This window comes from Aulonocara sp. 'chitande type north' Nkhata Bay, linkage group LG2, assembly GCF_057382095.1.
Source record: "Aulonocara sp. 'chitande type north' Nkhata Bay isolate Kocher_YH1m ecotype deep benthic linkage group LG2, A_spYH_male_GT1.1, whole genome shotgun sequence".
NCBI classification, from domain to species: Eukaryota; Metazoa; Chordata; class Actinopteri; order Cichliformes; family Cichlidae; genus Aulonocara; species Aulonocara sp. 'chitande type north' Nkhata Bay.
Genome location: NC_141345.1, coordinates 6440672 through 6459947, shown reverse-complemented (window position 1 = coordinate 6459947; position 19276 = coordinate 6440672). Strand labels below are relative to the sequence as shown.

The window sequence follows — 19276 nt, the reverse complement described above, 5'->3', positions numbered from 1 at the left end:
GACTTACAGTTGTATGGTTACAGTTCAGTTAGCTAGGCTTCCCCTCGACTAACTGAACTGGACCTCTGGGCTGTGTTTGTGCTGTTGGAGCCTTTTGGATCATTTTTAATGACCTGATCTGACCAATAAAAGGGCTGCTGTGAGGTCACTGTACTAACAGACCGTCTAAGAAATCTGAGGTCCGGTTTTGCTGAATTCTAGGATTTTATTTGGTTGTTGCTGAGCACTAATTGTCAGGTATTTGTGCCTGCGGATGCAGCTTGTTAGCATTAGTGTCACTACTTACACTGAAGAAACAACATGGTGGCAGGAAAGCTGCTGATGGTGGATGATATCACAGTGATAACATCCACACGTTTGGCGATGAGCCCATGTGCAGGAGGTTGACAGATAAAACCAGGCTTCTCAACCATGTACTTGTTCCTAAAACAATATTTTGTTTTCCAAACTTCAATATTTTGTATTTTATTTTTGTCATTGAGTAATAAAATTTTGTCAAGTGCTTGTGAAAAATGCCACATTAAAGTCATCCCAACACATAACAAGACGAATAAAGCAACTTTAATTCTGCTTTGAAGGCAAAACTAAAGTGAAAAAAACAGAAAATCTTCAAACCAGCAACTCGCAGACAGAAAATGTGTCCAAACTAAGGAGAGAGAGGACCAGGACAGAGATATGAGGCTCGTGTTCCCAGATTCTTTCCAAGACTTTTAGCACAGATCGGGGACTTGGATCTCAGAGATCTCGAAGAACTTTTGGCGCTGAGGAAGTTTCCGGGTTTTTTGATGTTTATCTGCAGACATGTCGCCTTCGATTGAACCACATCAGCATCATTTCTCAACATCTCGGATCAGCTCGGAGGTCAGAGAGGAGAATACTTCCTCTTCTGATGGAGGTGGCGAGTTAACCATCACAGCCCCCCCCCCCTCCCTCCGAGTGTAAATGGGTTTTTTATTCTATTGCAGCAGTTCCCATAGTGCCTCTCACTTGTTTTATAAGTTGGGATGTATGTACGCAGCGTCAGGAGGCAATCCAGTTTGGGATTCACCGCTGATTGCTGCTCGTGTCGTCCCGGTGCATTATCTCCATTCATCCTCTGCTGCTCCGCATCCCCCCAAAAAGTCTCTTTGGGATCCTGCAATGAATCGCTCTTTCATTCGCGGCGGGCCGAGGTAATAGATTCAGGCCGCGCTGCTCTCTGCTTCCTCTCAGGGAGGCGGGGAGGCGAGGAATCCAACATGGCAGCCCCTGCGGCGAGGGCCACGTCCCTCAGCACTCTGTCACCCTTCAGATATCATCCCCACCCCAGTTGCAGCCTGAAAGCCCTTTTTCTCCTCCGCCGCCGCTTGAAACGGGCTCCGACAAATTTGATTTAGCAGCTCGCCGTTGCCCATTCCCGGGAAAAGAAAACAAATATTGTTATAATGGTAATAACATCTATTTGGAGCGCTGGCGACAAACAGCGGCGGGGCCCTTTGAAGGAGACCCCTCTGTGCCGCCGTATAGCTGCCTTATTCTTATTCATGAAAGCCACGGTTATGCATATTAGCGCAAACTAGCTATTCTACTCAGCAGCATTTGGAGTGTCAATCATCCTTACAGAATACAAGAGCCAACGGTGACAAAAGCGGAGTGGGCAAGATCGGCTGACAAATTGTCCCCAAAGTCAAATTTGACAGCCTTTTATGATTAATGGGCTTGATTATGGAGAAGTATCTCCCCGAACTCATTTCCGGGTGTTTCTCCAGCTCTGCTCAGTGCATATGGAGAGAGGAGGAGGAGGAGGAGGAAGGCAGATTGTTTGCGGAGGTGAATGAGTGGAGGAGAAAAGAAAAGAGAGAGAGGGCTCGGTGGAGGGGAGGCTGGATTGAATTAGCCGTGGAGGAGAGGTGGAGTGTGAGGTCTCGCACTTGATAAACAGCAGCCGAGATAAGAGAGAGTGAGATCAGCTGACGGCGCTCGCTCGCCCTCTCCGTTAGCGCTCACCGCTAACACGAACCAACAGGAGATCAGAGGAGAGGGAGGTGAAACGATCCCTGCTGAGTTTAAACTTCAGGAAATGACAGGAAGTCAAGAAAAACCTGGCTTTTGCACGCGTGTGCAAAAGACGAGCACATTTCGACAATGTTGCATTAAAATTACATCTCACGAGTTGGGGACGTGTTTTTATTTTCTTCGATTTCAGCACAATCGCAGAAGAAGGAAAGGCTGAAATATGTTGTTAAAAAAAGACCATCCTGACCAGAGCAAAAGACTCAAAAAAGATGCAAAAGTACAGTAAGAGGTGCGACAGCTAGAAAAATAGGGAAAACTACCAGGACACATAAAAAACTCCTGAATGATGCAAAGACACAGTTGGAAGATCTGAAAGTCCCACAAAAAAACTAAAACTACAACACGCAAAACAAACCTAGGACAATGCAGTGACACAGATACAACGTTAAAATGTGTCAAATACAACAATGAGAGGTAAAACTACCATGCAAAGAGACAAAAATACAGAAAAAGAAGAAAAAGGACTACAGGAACTACGGCAAAAGATAAACCTTTGAAAAAGAGACAAATGGAAGTACCAAAAAAGAGTAAAATGACCACACAAAGATGATGATGAAGATGAAAGCTGCAGAACTGCAACAATCAGCTGAGTTCCTGTCAGACGCGTGTGGGGTTAAATAAACCCTCTCTCCTGTTTCTGTTTGTCCCGCAGCCTTGAACGAGCCCACCATCGACTACGGCTTCCAGAGGCTACAGAAGGTCATCCCTCGCCACCCCGGAGACCCTGAGAGGTTACCTAAGGTCAGTAAAGACAACTCATTAACTTGCTGCTGTGGGTCAAAGGTCAGATTTAAGGCCAGGAGGTTGGCTTAAGTCTGGCAGGTATGACCCATAATGCACCTGTCATTCAAGGCTGCTGCTGATTGGGCGCTTTAATCGGGTTTAGGGCCACATTAAGGGCTGATTTCAAACTGAAGTGGCTTTTTGTCCCTCCATGGACGCCGTAGACCACCTGCGCTGTGAGATGAAGGCTTCTAATGCAGCACAGGGCCGAACTCGAGTCGCCTGATTGGATTTGTTGGTTCTGCTCGGTACGCTCTTGGCACGGTGCGGCGCTCCTCGCTGCCAGCGGGCCAGATTGTTCCCGAGCCTTCAAACAGGAAACAGCTGTTTATGGGAGCAAATCCTGCTGCTGCTGCTGCTGCTCTCGCTGCGTTTTGTTTCCCCTCAACTGGCGAGGAGGAGGGCACGGATGGTCGTCAAGCGTGATCGGTTTGGCGATGTTTGGCTTCTCAGAAGCCCAGGGAGAGAAAAAAACATCAGAATTATGTAAATTAACTCTGGGACCTAAAAGTGGAGGAGGTGTAAAACATTTCATGAATTACAAAGTTTAACTAAACTTCATTTTTAAAATGTCTCGTATAATCAAAGCTCCGTGCTCGATGCCTTTAACTAAAAAAGAAACATTTGATTTGATTAGTTTCCTTTGTGATTTGTGATGGACGTCAACATAGACGTCAAAACTCTTCATTAATTTTCAGTTTTCCTTTAAGCGTACAAACTCTGGTTTTATTTTGTGCAACTGGTCCACATGTGCCTCATTACTACAGGAAATACAAGCATCAGATACAATCAGATTGTGTCTTTATTAAAGAGAATGAACACAAAACTTTTGTTCCATTAAAACTTTAAAGCAGCTTTGTCCAGTTTCAGGAAGATCAAAAGGTCTTCTGAACATTTTCAGTTTAGTTTATCTGACGTGGACATAAACAAGTCTTATTCTGCTGGAAACGCTGCAGTCGCATGTTTAAAGTGTTGGATCTGTATGGTGTCACTGAGGGCGGGGATATCCTGTTTATCTGATCATCTCAGGCACACAAACCTTCTGTTTATGTGGGACAGCCAATCAGAAGACATGAGGGGTTGTATCACATAAAGATGGATTATTTTGAGGTCTGAATCATGCAAAGCTGCTCTGGTAGAGTCCAAGAAAGCTGGAGATGAGCAGAACTGACCACTGTGTGATGTTTGTCTAGTGTTAACTACCCCGGCTACACCAACTGTCCAAACATCACTGCTGTTTAGTTTTTTTTAGAGATGTACGTTTCAGTTTTTAGAAATATACAATGGAAGCTCGCTATCTAACTTCCAGCAGCCTCCTAACTCGATTACAGCCTACATCTTATGTGAGAACGAGCACAGTGATCATTCCACTTTAGCTGGAAGAATTTGGACTGTTTTTAACTCTCAGCCTTTGTTTGTTTGTTTGTTGTTTGAAGAAGAGTTTGGACCTGAAAATGGCAGCAGAATGGAAAAACTAAGCCAATTTTTACGCCTTTATTTAAAGTTTATGGTGGTAAATTTATATCTCTACGTGGAAGTGGAAACAGGGTCTGTTAAACTCTGCGGGCTTTTTGGAGAAAGGCGGTGAGGAAGAGGGATTTAAAAGTGCAGAAATGCTCCTTTAAGACAAAGTCGAGAATATTGAAATCAGGGAGCTGGTGTCACCCACAGAACGACATTTGTATGCTCACACAGAGGCACGGCGTGCAGCCATCAGGCGTCCTGGTTAGTATGAAGAGATTATTCTGGCTGCAGCGGCTGCGAGGAGCTAACTGAGGCAGATTCTCTGAGGCAGCGAGCAGCGGCGGCTGGCGGTGAGCGTCAGATGGGCTCTGACACTCGAAAACAGCTGCCAAATTGAAACCATTTATCAAAATCTGACATCGGAGATCCAGTCACCAAAAAAGCAGTTTATTTGTAAATTGATACTAATAGCGAGCACACATTGTCTGGCCCCTTTGATGGCCTGATTTGCAGCCAGAGTGGGACGTCAAACACCCTCCTCCCTCATCCTCTCCCTTTAAATATTTATTTATTCAAAAGAAAACTCAATAAAGCTGCAGGTTTCTCCCTCCTGGACGTTTTGGAGGGAGAGGAATCACGGGAAGAGGAAGAGCGGCGCTCCGCGAGGTGACAGGACGGCGTGCTGGCAGTGACCGAGCAGCGACGGGTTAACTCGAGTTGTCACTTCTCTTTTGTTTTCACCTGCAGCTGCCGCTCTGCAGAAGACAGCAGCAGCAGCAGGTGTGGACAGAGATGTCTGGGCGGCTGGGTTTCGTTTTTGGACAGGCACGGCGCCGCTGAACAGATTGATTCGTTGTAGACGTCAGGTAGAGCATTATGGGAGCAGCAAGCAGGGTGAATATGGAAGCCAGAAGGAGAAACATCAGGCTGATTTCAGCTGAAAGATGGGGAAATGCCGTTCGGCCTAGCTTAGCAGGAAGCGCGATTAGGTGACGACCGTTCAGACACAATACTGAACAAAATGATCGTCTTAAGGTGGACCTCCTCTGCTCATTTCGCTTTCCAGCGCAATAATTTAGTCACACAATACAGAAATCAGCAGATAATAGGATTTTAACAAGAGTCGTGTTTAGAAGAGTACAGCTGGGCATGTATGTCGTGGTAACTTTGGGCTTTTAGGATTTTCTTGAACTGCTGCTAAAATACAAGAATTAGATCCATAAATCTGAATTTATTTTGGGTTTTCTCTGATCCACACAGGGTCAAAGGTTATATACAGGCTCAAATACAAACAACCTCACTAATGTTTGGTTAAACATCCCTTAGCAAGTTGCACTTTGACCAGATGCTTTTGGTAGCCATTGGCAAACTTCTGGCATAATTCTGGCTGCATATCTGACTGCACTTCATAGCAGAACTGGTCGAGTTCATTTAAACTGGTTGGGTTTCTGGCACAGATCCGGCTTTAGGGCAGGCTTGAGCCTCGGTGGTTCCTGAACATCCTAAACAATTTCCTATCATCTGAGGGTGACAGTTTGGATCTTCTTCCAGCAAAGTGCTGACACATACGTATAACTGTGCTCACGTACAGTTGTTTGAACTGATAGAATCCGCAGTTGTTTAGAAATGGCTCAGACAGAACGTCCCAACTTGTGTATTACTAACCAAAACTAGCTTACTTATTTTTGCTGATGCATTAAAAGTCGTTTTGCAGTTGTTTATTAGCTGTAATTGTAATAAAATAAATGAGATTAAGCTATTTTATAATAATTTTTTAGTCATATTAGTCATAAAAGCTAAACTAACTTGACAGTTTATCTCTTTTAAAAGCTCTCATTCTCTGAACTTCACGACACATTTCAAACAGTTAGTCTTTTAGCTCCAAAGCTATGTCAAAAAAACAACTGTTAGCTTCATGTGAGACGATATCTCGCTTCTATGTAGAAATGTAGAAGTAAGATTTTTAATTACTTCAGGTCATTATTGATTATTCTGCTTTTTCTTTATTGTGTAAATCATTGTTTGATCTTTAAAAATGGTACAAGGAAGAGAAAAATCTCCATCACAATATCTTGTTTTGTCCTGAGCTTCTAAACGCAATGCGCCCGCTAACGGACGGACGGACGCTGAGGTGTCCGCTTCCAGCCCAGCCAGGCTGGAAATGAAATTACAGGGCTGAAAATGATCCAGGAGAAACCCCAGAGGTCATCAGTGACCAGTTGTCTTTCCCAGTTTGTCAAACTACCCAAACTAACTCTGTGTGTGCTGTGGACAGACATGAAACCGCACTCACGTTAATTTTAATTTGTCGTTTAATCAGGTTTCATATAATTTTATCTATAAAAGGGATCAGGTTATAAATGTTGGAGATTTGTTTAAAATACGGGACACCCTGTTGTTAAAAACAAACGCTACTGTTAACATGAGGTCCATGAAGATTTGTGAACCATGGGGTGGAGATTAAATGTGTTTAGCGTGTTGAGTGTGCACCTTTAGCTCTGATCATTGACCCTCATCCGGACTTGTGGGGGGGCGTCCGTCCGTTCAGGGATTATTAATTCCGGCCCACTTCATGAATGAGGAGATTTTCAGTATTCATTGAGAATAATGAGCAGAATTCAGTTCATGAGCTGAATTTTAATACGTTTCCTTTGAATGGAATTAACCCCACACCATGTCCCAGATCATTAGAATACCTCTACGCCTGATAATCGCTAATCTGAAGATCTGCCGTGATACTGCTCCCTTCCTCCTCCTCCTCCTCCTGCAGGTCCATCCATATTTTATAGAGATCAGTGGGGCGGCGGCTGTATCTGTAGCTCTGCTCAGGGTGATTTATCATTGTTAAGGCCGCTGTCTGATGGCTTCTCCTCCAGGGTCACGCTGATCCCTGTTCGCCTCGCACCTCCTCAGCCACGGAGCCGGCCCCCTGTAATTAAGCCCCTAGAAACCAAATGGAAAAAAGAGAGAAAGAGGTAGGAGGAAGAAAAAAGGGGCGGAATATGTCAAGAGATGGACAGAAGAAGGGCAAGGGCACCAAGGCCACGAGGGTGCAGTCTCCAAGAGGTTTTTTTTTTTTTAACGGTTATTTGGGAGGGAAACGAAGTACAGTAAGAGTGATTCCTAGTCTTAGATAGATTTTGCTCATATACCACTACAAGTTGAACTGCTTTAAAATATTTAACCGTGAATTTTATATCTTCATGACAGTGATATACAGTCATTTGTAATCCCCAGAAGCCCTCTTTGGGGATTAAGCTGCGCTCATTTAGTCACTTTTGCTGACATTTTAAACATTTTTTGTGACGTTTTAAATTCTGAACTGAAGTTTTAACACAGTCATGAGTAGAATGTGCAAAATAACTAAAAGTTTTTTTAATGACCTGAAATCAGTGACCAAGCTGATAAACACACCAGCAAAGTGTTTAACAACAAAAGCAGGCACAGTCTTAAGCTTTATTATATTACCATTAATCATTAGAGATGAGAAATTATTTGTCAGGAAAAAGGACTGTTAGTTAAATATTAAATATCAGTTTACTGTTTATTATTGACAAGTCTACTAGGGTACTTCTGCACTCACAGTTCAAAATATAAATCTTTATTTGTTTACGCTCGACCACAGAGCAGCCGTCAGTTCAAACTGAAACAAGCAGTTTCAGCTCCTCCCTCTTTGCACCAGCTTTATTTCAGATTGGCTGCTTCAGGTCTTAACATGAGGAATATTCTCACTAAATGACACAAAACATAGAAAAATTGTATAAATCTGAAAGTTTCCAGCAGTCTGCAGCCTGATCCTTTGGTTCAGAGGGATTACTGTCTATACACTGACGTCTTAATTAGAAATTTTAGTCAAGCTTAACATGAAAATCTACCTTTAGAAGAGGAAATGCTGACAGGAAACAAAGAAAAGCAAAATATTTGCCCTTTATTACTTAAATAGAGAATATGCCTGTATGCTGATGTGTTTCTCTACAGCACAATAGATCCACTTTAAGTAAAAGCATATATGTTTTAATATTTCACGTCTGATAAAATAAACTTTCTGTAGTGTTTACTTACTTTAATTTATTGAGAGACATCTCTAGCCAGCTGATCGTCTATACTGGGTTCTTTTAGAGGAAAGAAAAAATGGCCTCAAATCTTAATAAAACAAAGGAGTTGCTTCCTGTTGGCTGCTCTGTGATACAGTGCTGTAACATGTCCACATGAACACACACACACCTACACAGGAGCTACGGGGAGGTTTCATGTGAAGAGAAGCACGAGTCTCAGTGGGTTTAATCAACGCAGCACTGAGGAGGAGGAGGACCCACCTCGTTCTGGACTCACTGATGATGGTGAAACCCTCCCAGACTGAGATAAACTGGTCTGAACTGGAAAGCAAAGGTGTATGTGTTCAGCTGAATCCATCTGCCTCCCGTGGTGACGTTTGCATGTCGTTGTGGTTCTGTTTATTAAAATACAAGTAAGATTCAATGTGGCTGAAAGATGTTTGATGTCGAATTAGAATTTGCTTTAGTAAAATTAGTACATTTCAGAGGACACAGATTCGCGCTCAGTAATAGAGCTAAAGCACCTAAATAGTCTTATTGGTTCGCTGCTTTCTTCCTTTTTGTCAGAAGCAAAAGTGAGCAGCTATTTTAGGAATATATGGAGGGAGGTGGCCTCTTTGACATGGTGACACAGGCGGCTGTAGCTGCTAGCTGTCTGCTAGGCTTCACCTCAGCTAATTAAGTCTCTGAACTGGACCTGTGGACCGTGTTTGTGCTGGTGGAGTATTTCTAATAAGATTAACTGTCCAATAATATGGCTGCTGTGAGGTTACTGTAGTAACAGACTAGCAGGTATCTTCATCTAAGTCATGTTTACATACAGTCCACAGATGCAAACAATAACATAGCTAGTTACTGTTAGCTGATAGCTTAGGACTCCCCTTTCGTCTAAATCTTGCGGCTCCAAAAACCAAACATAGCAGCAAAAAAGTTAATGTTTAAAAAAACAGTGGTTTACGTGACAGTGTCTGTATCAACTAACACTTTGGTTATGAGTTGCTGATAATCTTCCACAGAGGGACAATCCAAAGTGCAGGAATGTGTTTTCATTTCCTCACAGGAAGTCTTCACACCATTATTCTCTACACATTTTAATTGCTGTCTCTTCATGAGCTTCAAGTTCATTTATCAAATCAGATGAACATGAGCAGCCTGTTTTTGAACTGTCGCACACAAACGTTTAATTTCAGGCACTGCTAAAAGGCAAAGAGCCATTCCACTGATTTTACCCCCACCATAAATAAATACATTTTATGTAGTTACGATGTCGACCACTGTTTTTCTTTTAGATTTTTTTGTGTTTATGCTTTCTAGAAGCATTCTTTTGTTCTGCAATTCAGTTTTTATAAATATATTTTTGAAATAATTTTCATCGACTTATTTTCACATTTTTTTCTCCAATATTTTTATGGTGTACTTGTATTTTTTTCCCCTTTTTATTCGTAACTTCCACTCAGAGTTGCAGTTATTGAATTATTGTAAATCAAATGTAGTGAAGTTTGGTGAAACGGCGACTCGCACATTGGAGCGAGCGTCTGAGCAGCCAATCATTAACCAGCCAGATGTTCGAGCCCAATGATCCAATCAGCTGCCTTCGTCTCTCAGCTGTTTCATATGTCCACTTAGCCTCCACCCCCCCCCCCCCCCCCCCCCCCCCCACTCCCCACCATCCATCTCCTTTCAGCTGAGGGGAAACACCCAGAGACCCTCTTCATCCTCATCTTCATCTCCCATCCCTCCTCTCTCCTCCATCTTCTCCCACATTCCCCACACTCCTCCTCCTCCTGCTGGAGGTGTGGGTCAGTGATAAGAGATGATGATGATGATAACTGGGAGCCAGTGCATTACCGCATCGATCGGGGCCTTTCAGCGCCGTTAAAGCGCCCGGCACTCTGATTGCCGGCACTCGCTCTGACAGGAATCCGATGGCGCTGTCTGTGTATATGTGTGTGTGTGTGTGTGTGTAAAGGGTGTGGCCTGGCCGCTGTTAGTGTGTGTGTGTGTGTGATGGCGTGAATAAGGATGTATGGCGGTGTGGCGTGGAGTCAATTAGTTGCTCCGACAGGAAGAAACAGATCGAGCAGCAGGAGGGAGGAAATCTGATCCGAAGGAGGAAAACAAAAGAAAATAAACAAAAACAGGAAAAACCGTTTTCGTTCAGTCAGCAGGAAACACCAACTCTTCTTCTTCTGTTCACGTTTGTTCTGCTTCCTCTTCCTTCCTCTTTTTATACTTCCTGTTGTATTTTCCCTTCATCTTAATTTTTCTAAAACTCCTCCATTTTTTCTATTTTTATTTTGTTCTGCTTCCTTTGTTGTTACTTTTGTTCATTCTGTCTTCTCCTCTTCTTCTGTTTTTATTGTTCTCTTTGTTTCTCTCTGTTTTCTGTTTTCTCTCGTCCATCTTTTCCCTTTTGTGCCGTCTTGTTCTCTTATTTTTCTCCTCTTCTTCATCCTTTTTTCTTCTACTCCTTCCTTTACTCTGTTTTTCTCTGTTATGGTTTTTCTGTTTCTCCTCCTCTGTCTTCTCCTCCCTCGTTCTTCTTCTTGTGTTACTTCTTTTGTTTCTTCTGTTCTCCACTTCCTTTTTATGTTCTGTTTCTGCTCCTTCTGAGTAGTAGTACTACTAGTACAGCGCCTAATTCACAAATCACAGAGAGCCCACCAACAAATGAACAAGTGCAAGTACACACACACACACACACACACACACACACACAACCACACTGAGCAGCAGCAGCGAGGCCTCGGAGGCGTCATTAACTTGAGAAGGCTGTTGTGTCTGTCAGAAGCTAATGAAAATAGAAGGAGGACACACACACCCAAACACACAAAAACACAGACATACACACAGAGCGGCTGAAGTCTTTTCTGTGTGAGGTTTTAGTGTCTGCCAACTGTATATTTAACGTGTGTATGTTTGAGTATGTACGGTTGTGTGTAAGTAACTGTGTGTGTGTGTGTGTGAGAGAGAGACGGGCAGCTGCTGCGTGGCGTCTCGCTGCCGCAGCCGACCGAAGGAGACATTAACTAACTTCTGTTTTCTAATGGAGATTAATGAAGCCAGAGGACCAACACACACACACACACACACACACACACACACACACACAAACAGAAGCACACGCATAGAAACAGAAACACACACAGAGAAATGCACACACATACATAAAAACACGCACACAGAAACACACTGGCAGAGATGTGGTTTCACCTGTCAGGCTGATTATTTGGGGTTATAGTTTGAAAAAGAAAAAACAGGGGAGCTGGAAGGAAATAGGACAGGAGGGAAGGAAAGCAAGAAAGGCAATGAAGGACTGAGGAAAGGAGAGAATTAAGGAGTGATGGAGAGAAGGAAAAAAGGAAGACGGGAAATAAGTAGCAAAGGATTCGTGCTTCCGATCTTCCTTCCTAGACAGTAATCTAGGCAGAAAGGTGGGAAGGAAGAAAGAAGGAGCTGAGGTAAGAAAAAAGATAAGGAAGTAAAGGTAGGAACCCAGATAAGGAAGCAAGTCAAAACGGAAAAAGGACATTTGGAACAGTTAAGAAAGGAAGGAAGGAAGATAGACAGAAAGAAAAGTAAGAAAGAACAAGGGAAGGAAGGAAGGAAGGAATATCAGTGAGTGGAGGATAAAGGAGGAAAGGGAGCAGAAAAATAACATGAGGAAATGAAGGAGATAAATAATAAAAGGAAAAATGGAAGGAGGGAAGGAAAGACACCATGAATGAAGACAGGAATATAGAAAAATGAAAAGAAGGGGGGAAAGGAAGGAATGTGGAAGACAGGTAGGAGGGAAGGAAGGGAGAAAGGGGATGACACAAGAAAGAAAAACCAAAAGCAGTAGGAAGAAAGGAATGAAAAAGATGAAAGGCAAGAAGGTAGGAAGATGGGAAGGAAGGAGGATAGGAAAAAGGTAAATGAGATGGAAAAGGAATGCAGAGGAGGACACACAGAAGGAAAGACAGTAGGAAGGAACAAAAGTAGACTCGAGAAAAGGGAAGGAATACAGAGGACAGGAAAGAAGGAGGAATAGAAGCAAGGAAAGATGAAGAAGGAAGAGAGGGGGAGAAAAGAATGAAAGAAAGATCGGTAACCAAAGTTAAAAAAGAGAGACAGTAGGAAGGAACACACGAAGTCAGGAAAGAGGAAGATGGGACAAAAGCAGGAAATAAAGGAGGTAGGGAAGGAAGAAAGGAAACAGGGAGCAAAGAGAAGAACGAGCAGAGCTCATCAAACAGCTGATTCTGGTGTAAACAAACAGTGATGCGTTCACTTCAACGTTCAAGCTTCAGGTCAAGGAAAAAAGCGTCCGCGTGCTGGACCGTTGCCCCCGAGGTCATCGCCTGTCGTGGGAAACGGAGACCTTCGTGTGTCAAAGGCCGGTTCGCTGCCAACTCAGAGGAAGCGCTCTGATTGGCCAGGGAGGGAACACAAAGTGCGTCTCTGGAGACGTTTTTGTTTAGAAGCTGCGGCTCCAGCAGAAAGTTAAAATGCAATAAAAAAAAAATCAGTAGAATCCAAAGTAGAAATCCCCTTTAATCTCTGCGTTCTGCAGTGAAACTCGACAGAAATAAGAAGGCGCAGATTTGAGCGGCAGGAGTGATTCGTGCCGACAGCCGCGAGACGAGGGAAACGTTTCTCCTCAGCGGCTTCGACAGCAGCAGAATCTCTAATGCTGAGTTCAAAGATGCGGTTCAGGGTCAGCCGCACATTCATAATCACAGGTGGAAGGAGCTCTCGCACTCCTTTACTTCATATTAGAGCTGCACCGCTGCTCTGTGGAGGGACAGTTTAATGCTGCTGAACAACAAATCGACAAATTTCAGCCTCAAGAAAAAATAACCAGAGGTCCAGGAAGTACACCGATCCGTTGACATGCCAGACGAACGCCAGGAAGCTTCATTCACTTTAGTTCAATGCATGAAATGTTTGTATTTGTTCTCATTGGCCAGTTTCAGGAAGCCTGCTGAGGGCATCAGACGCTGCCATTAAGCTGCTCTTTAACCTTTTAAAGCCTGAACCATGATGACTCGATGACAAATTAAAAAATAATTATTAACTATTCATTTGCATATATGAGTTTTTATTTGTATTATATTTGTGTTTTGTTTTTTTTTTTGCAATTTATTTATATTTGTTGTGGGGAAAAAAGTCTCACTGTTGATGTAGAAGTCTCAAAGAAAATCAAATATACTAGAAACAGTGAAGAAATGGAAAGGGCAAAAAAGGAAATAATAACTGATGAAAGGATAAAAGCAAGGAAGGAAAGACAGGAGGGAAAAGGAGACGACGGAACAAAAGTGAAGGAAACCTGTGACGTGCTGATGTCAGCGAACCTTTCAGAGAGGGGTGTAGGTTCAGGGTCGGGGGGCCGGGGGAGGCGCACGGGGCCGAATCTCAAGTTGACGTCAGTTCCCGTCAGTTTCCTCGCTGCCTCGAACTTTCGGGAACAGCGTCTGCAGTGCGGTCGGAGCTCTGATGGCTGAACCTAGAGAGTGGCAGCCGTCACCTCCTCCTCCTCTTCCTTCATCACTTCACGTGAAAAACAAGCCTCCCTCTCTCCCTCTCCTGCTGTAATACCTCAGGGAGATCCAGCAGAGGCCTCCACCTCCCCACTGCTGCTCCTCTGGGACTCCACACCTCCTCCTCCCTCTGTCAGCTGATCATCCTCAGGCTTTCCTGTGTCTCCATTCAGCGCTTTGTTTACATCACCTTTTTTCCTCCCTTGTTTCCTTATTTCACCTTTTACCTTTATATTTCCCTTCCTCACTTCCTTCCTTCCTGCATTCTTTCTTTCATTAATGGTTTTTCTTGTTTCCTCACCTTTCCTTGTTTCTTTCCATCCCTTCTCTGTTTCTTCCTCCCCCATTGTTTCCTTTCCTGTTCCTTCTTGTTTCCTTCTGTTGATATCATTTATTTATCCCTGTCCATTTAAATGTTTTTACTTGCATTTTTTTCTGACTTTAATTTTCCATAATGTTCCCTTCATTTTGTTTAATTTCCTTCCCCTTATCCCTTATTTCTTTCCTTGTTTCCTTTTGTAATTTTTTCTTCCTTTTTTCCATCCTGTATTCCTTTCTTTCTCCTGTCTCCTTTTCTCATTCCTTATTTTATTTCTCTTTTTTGGTTCTTTCCTTCCTTTCCTTTTTTTTTTACCCATCACCCCCTCTTCTTGTGTTTGTATTCACTTGTTTATCAGTCACATTATTAAACCCAGACTCTCAGATTGGACGCTTCCTCTCCTGTGGGCTGAATGGAAAATGTGTGTGTGTGAGAATATGGCTTCCTGCTGATTCTTCTTCTGTCGTCCTTGTGTTGTGTTTTCTGTTAAACCTCCCTTTTTTGTCTTTTTTCAGGAAGTGCTGCTGAAGCGAGCGGCCGACCTGGTGGAAGCTCTGTACGGGATGCCGCACAATAACCAGGTGAGGGAGCACCTTCACTTTGACCTTTGGCCTCTTCAAACTCAAACACATGAGGATCAGTGAAACATCCCATCACAAACCTCAGGATATATCTCAGAAATAAATGATGAGTAATGATAAGAAAAATGTAATAGTGAGGCTCTAACAGAGGACAGAAATCCCAGACTCCTGAATGAAAAACTGTGTTAGACTTCATACGTCTAACAGAATCCCTGCATTTACTACACTGACAGCTTCCCCTGGGCCATTCAGACAATTAACTAATGCTGTCCCCCCACACCTCACCCCTGCCCACCCACCTCACCAATCACCTCACTCTGGGTAACCCTCATCACTCACTCCAAGCACTTCGCAACTATTTTGTTCTCCAATGTGTGAGTTCTAATCTTTTTGTATATATATGTCCAGACAATCACCTTCTACTGAAGCGCAAACATCCATGTGGGGTTTTACTAAATTTTTCAGTGACTATTTACGTTGCTCACACTTCAATATGACATAAAAACAAGAGATTCAAAAAATGTCAAACTTCAACATCATCATACGTCCCGTGAACTCTAAATTTAGTTCACTGGTGGGAAGCGCAGAACTGAGATTCACTGCTTTCCAACATTTTCATGCCAACAGTAACTCTTACAAAATAATGTCCCGTCCTCCCCTCTCCTCGCAGGAAATCATCCTGAAGCGAGCGGCCGACCTCACCGAGGCGCTCTACAGCGTCCCTCGCAGTCACAACCAGCTGCCGTCGCTCACTGGCTCAGCCGCTCACTCGGGGATGATGGGAGTGAACTCATTCAGCAGTCAGCTCGCCGTCAACATCTCCGAGGCCTCGCAGGCCGACCAAGGTGAGAGCGCGCTGCTACCCATGATCCTCTAGGGAGGGGGTGGAGGCCTCATGGTTTACGCCTCATCACAAGTGTGCTCAGTAGACTGCATTAAAGACAAATGGAGGCCAAGTAGACTTTGTTGACCAGCAGGGTTGACTGTCCACTAGAATCCAGCAGGGACAGGGAGTTTAGTATCGTTAAGTAAAGTCCAACAAACGTTTTTAGGGTCCAACTTTATTGAGAGTCTGAGAGTTAAAAAGAGTCTTTAGAAGAGTCCAGTAGACGGGAGTGGTTTAGTGGACGTCAGGAAAGTTCACTGGACGTCATTGAATTTCTGTAGAGTCCTACAGGATACTTCACTAGAGTTCATGAAACAATGTATGACTTCCATGTAGGGTTCAAGTTCACACATCTCTTTCAGTTATAAAACCACACATTTTAGTTTGAGTGGATGCAAGCGTCCATAGATTACCAAAGGGCTCCACAAAGTTATTTTTATAGACTATTTTCAGCAGCACATGAATTCATGTTTATTGTTTTAGTACCTGCTATCAGACACAGTCAAAATAAACAAGAGCACGTTCACTGAAGTGTTTCTACAAGTTTTTGGACGTCAGTGGAAATCTGATATATCTCAGTTCTTGTTAGCAGATACGTTCGGTGGTGTTTCCACTGTAGCTCTGTGGGTTTGTTATCCTCAGTGTTTCCTTTCAGCAGTCAGTTCTGCTTCTGTCAGGAACGCTCAGGAAAACATGCAGCAAACAGCTTGTGAACGCGTCGACAGGAAGCAGATCGAGCTGCTTTTACTCCCCGCCACCCCCCCTCCACTTCGACCACAAACCGTGGCCTGGTTTTCCCATCGGCCCCGCAGCGAACACCTTACAGGAATCTATGAGGTCATGGGAAACGAGGTAGCAGCCATGCTGAAAATTCATAACTGTGGTCCAGTCGGAAACATTACACCGAGGATCTAATGCCGTCCTCCCCGCTGTTATGAAGTATGAAATGGCTCTGTGTGCCCCTTGCAATTATCCACCGTGATTAAAACATTAATAAAAACAGCAGCTCTCGAGCCCAGACCTTATCAGGCGGACGAGGCAGGTAATTTACAGCTCCAATTCAGCTCGGCCTGCTCAGCATCATGTCATCGTCCTGCAGGATGAAGGCTTTTTCCTCTGGAGTCTGTCTTTGTCAGAGTTTATGGGGTCACGAGGGAAGCCTGATACCAGGAGAAATACCCCCAAAACATGTTTTTACTTCCCTGCCCACTTTCAGCCTTCTTTATAACTTTGCATGTAAAGCTTACAGAATCATGGATAAGGCTTAATTGTTTTTGAAGATGTGTATTCTCACTTCCAAGTAAATTCCCTGAATACCTGTCGCCCTTGTACTACTAGCCATAAACAACAGCAGCTAATGTTAGCTTAAAAATAGTCCACTAACTGCTAATGCTATCAAACGACTATTTCCCAGCAGAACACAGAGTAAGGACAGGAACTAGCACTGATGTGGCTCCATAGTGTTAGTGAGGAAGCAGGTTAAAGTTAGCTAACTGTTAAGTGATATGTTGGCTAGCAAGTAGTTTTTCTGCTTTGGTTAGTACTAAAATTAGCTAACTCTAGCCAGAAGAAATTGAGTTTTGTCTAATCAGGAATTTTGGCAGTCACAGAGCATTTGAGTCATAAAAAGAGGACAAACTACTAGCTATCCAGCATAGCAAAATGCTGTCTTTAGTAAATGAAGTTTGCTAACTCTCAGACATTGATTGAACTGGTTGTTTTAATTTAAAAATTAGTGAATGCTACAATTTTACCAGCAACATATTCTTGCTGCATTGCTAAATTACAGCTAGCTGGCTAGGCTTAGCTTGCTTCCTAACATTATTGCTATCATAGAGGCACTACCTGATGATTTTTGTTGTCAGTACACTAATACTCAGATATCTGATACATATGTTATTTAAACTAGTATAATTACAGTACATACAGTAGAGTAGCAGCAGGAGTTTTCTGATTTTAGACAGAGAACCGTCATCGGTTTATACAGAAGGCAAAGAAATTAAAAATATAGAGCTTAAATCCGTTAAAGTGACAAAAACAGTATATAAATAAATTTTTAACTGATAAAAAAGTTATTAACTCTGAAAGAGCTTTTCTAGTCGTTAATTTTTGTCATTAAACAGTGAAATCCAAACTGTCCGTTAACCAGCTCATCTGCACTGCTCTGCAGCAAACACGTTTCAGGCTTCGGTGTGAATGAGCGCGCAGGATGTGACCTGCATCCGATCTGCTTCCCACGCTGCTGTGGCGAAATGGATAGGGAGAGGGAACGCACCAAGACAAACACCACCCAACACTCAGTCCATTTGTTAAGGCATTATTTTTTTTATTACAGAACAATCCTTACATTTACTCTGAGTGCTCGGCCGCTCCCTGCACTCTGCTACTCCACATGTGTTTCCCATCGCCGCCTCTCCTCGCCCTTGTCCCTGGGCAGCGCTCCATCAGCCGCTCCTGCTGGGAATTGCGTTGGCCCGAAATGGGAAGTTGGGGGAAAGGGAAAGAGGGTGGAGGGTGAGGCGAGAGAGAGGGCGTAATGTGCTACTTGGCACTCTGTTAGTTCTGCTAAGTGAGCTCGTCCCGAGGTCGGTGGGAACTGTGGAGCCTCGGGAGGGGGTCAGAGGTCAGGCTGAGTGCTGCGGGAACATTGGTATTCAATGCATCTTGGATGAGGGTCAATCAGTGGGAGCATGGGGGGGGTGAGAGGGGAGAGAAGGGAGACCAGAGGTAAGTAAAAAGCAGGAGTCAGGTGACAGATGAAGGGCAGACCTCGCCTGCAGGGAGGCGAGCTCTTCATAACAGGAGACCAGCAGTGACAGGCGCGATGATGTCACTGCTGAGGTCACAGTGAGGAGGTCAGCAAAATGTAGGGTAATTTGTAGGTTTTCTTACTATGTGAGTTGGCCTTTTGTCAAACCAGTTTTAGACCACCAAACATTTACATTCCTGGGTTAAAAAAGATATTAGTTTTGTATTCTGTTTGTTTATTCTGAATAATTTTACAAGATCATTATCAAGATCTTCTTGGTGATGAATACTGCTTTTCAGTTTCATATCTCTACCTGTCAGCCTGGTTTGCCCTTACAGAGCTTCGACTGTGTTTTTGCATTTGAGAAAAACGAATAAATAAAAACGTCTCACGCTCAGGTGGGCTGAGTCAGAAGGAGGAGGTTGGGGCGGAGAGAGGCTGTACAAAACGTTGTCTTTGCAATTAAAAGACAGATTTCACAGTGAACTCACTACTTTAGTAATTTGTCTGCTGGTTTAGTGGTTCTCGACCAAAGGGTCACCCGATCAATCAAGAAGGTCATGAGATGATTAATGGAGTTAAAACCCGATAACATTTTGTTGTAAACATTTTGAATAATTATATCTACTTCATCCTACACAGTTTAAAGGAGAAGGGGCTAAATGAACATTAATTGAGGCACCGCACCAACTGCTGGGAATCATGCAAAGCTACTGTAGTCACAGAATAACAAATTTGGAGCTGGAAATGCACAGCGTGGGTCCAGTTCAATCAAACTGTGAGAAATTTAGAGTGACAGTTACTCTTGGAAGTCGTCACATCAAGTAAATGTTTTTTGAATTTCACAGTCTTAAAGTAAAGA

General features: G+C 43.4%; 1 protein-coding gene across 4 annotated transcripts in view; it reads left to right on the top strand.

Annotated features, from left to right (window-relative positions):
* Positions 1–19276, top strand: part of LOC147337366 (transcription factor COE3) — a 141587-nt gene that overhangs the window by 112543 nt on the left and 9768 nt on the right. For all 4 annotated transcript variants that reach the window (XM_086304319.1, XM_086304310.1, XM_086304328.1 and 1 more), the window contains 3 exons: positions 2708–2796; positions 14714–14779; positions 15450–15624. In XM_086304319.1, coding sequence (XP_086160445.1) covers positions 2708–2796; positions 14714–14779; positions 15450–15624 — 330 coding nt within the window. The remainder of the gene's footprint in view (positions 1–2707; positions 2797–14713; positions 14780–15449; positions 15625–19276) is intronic.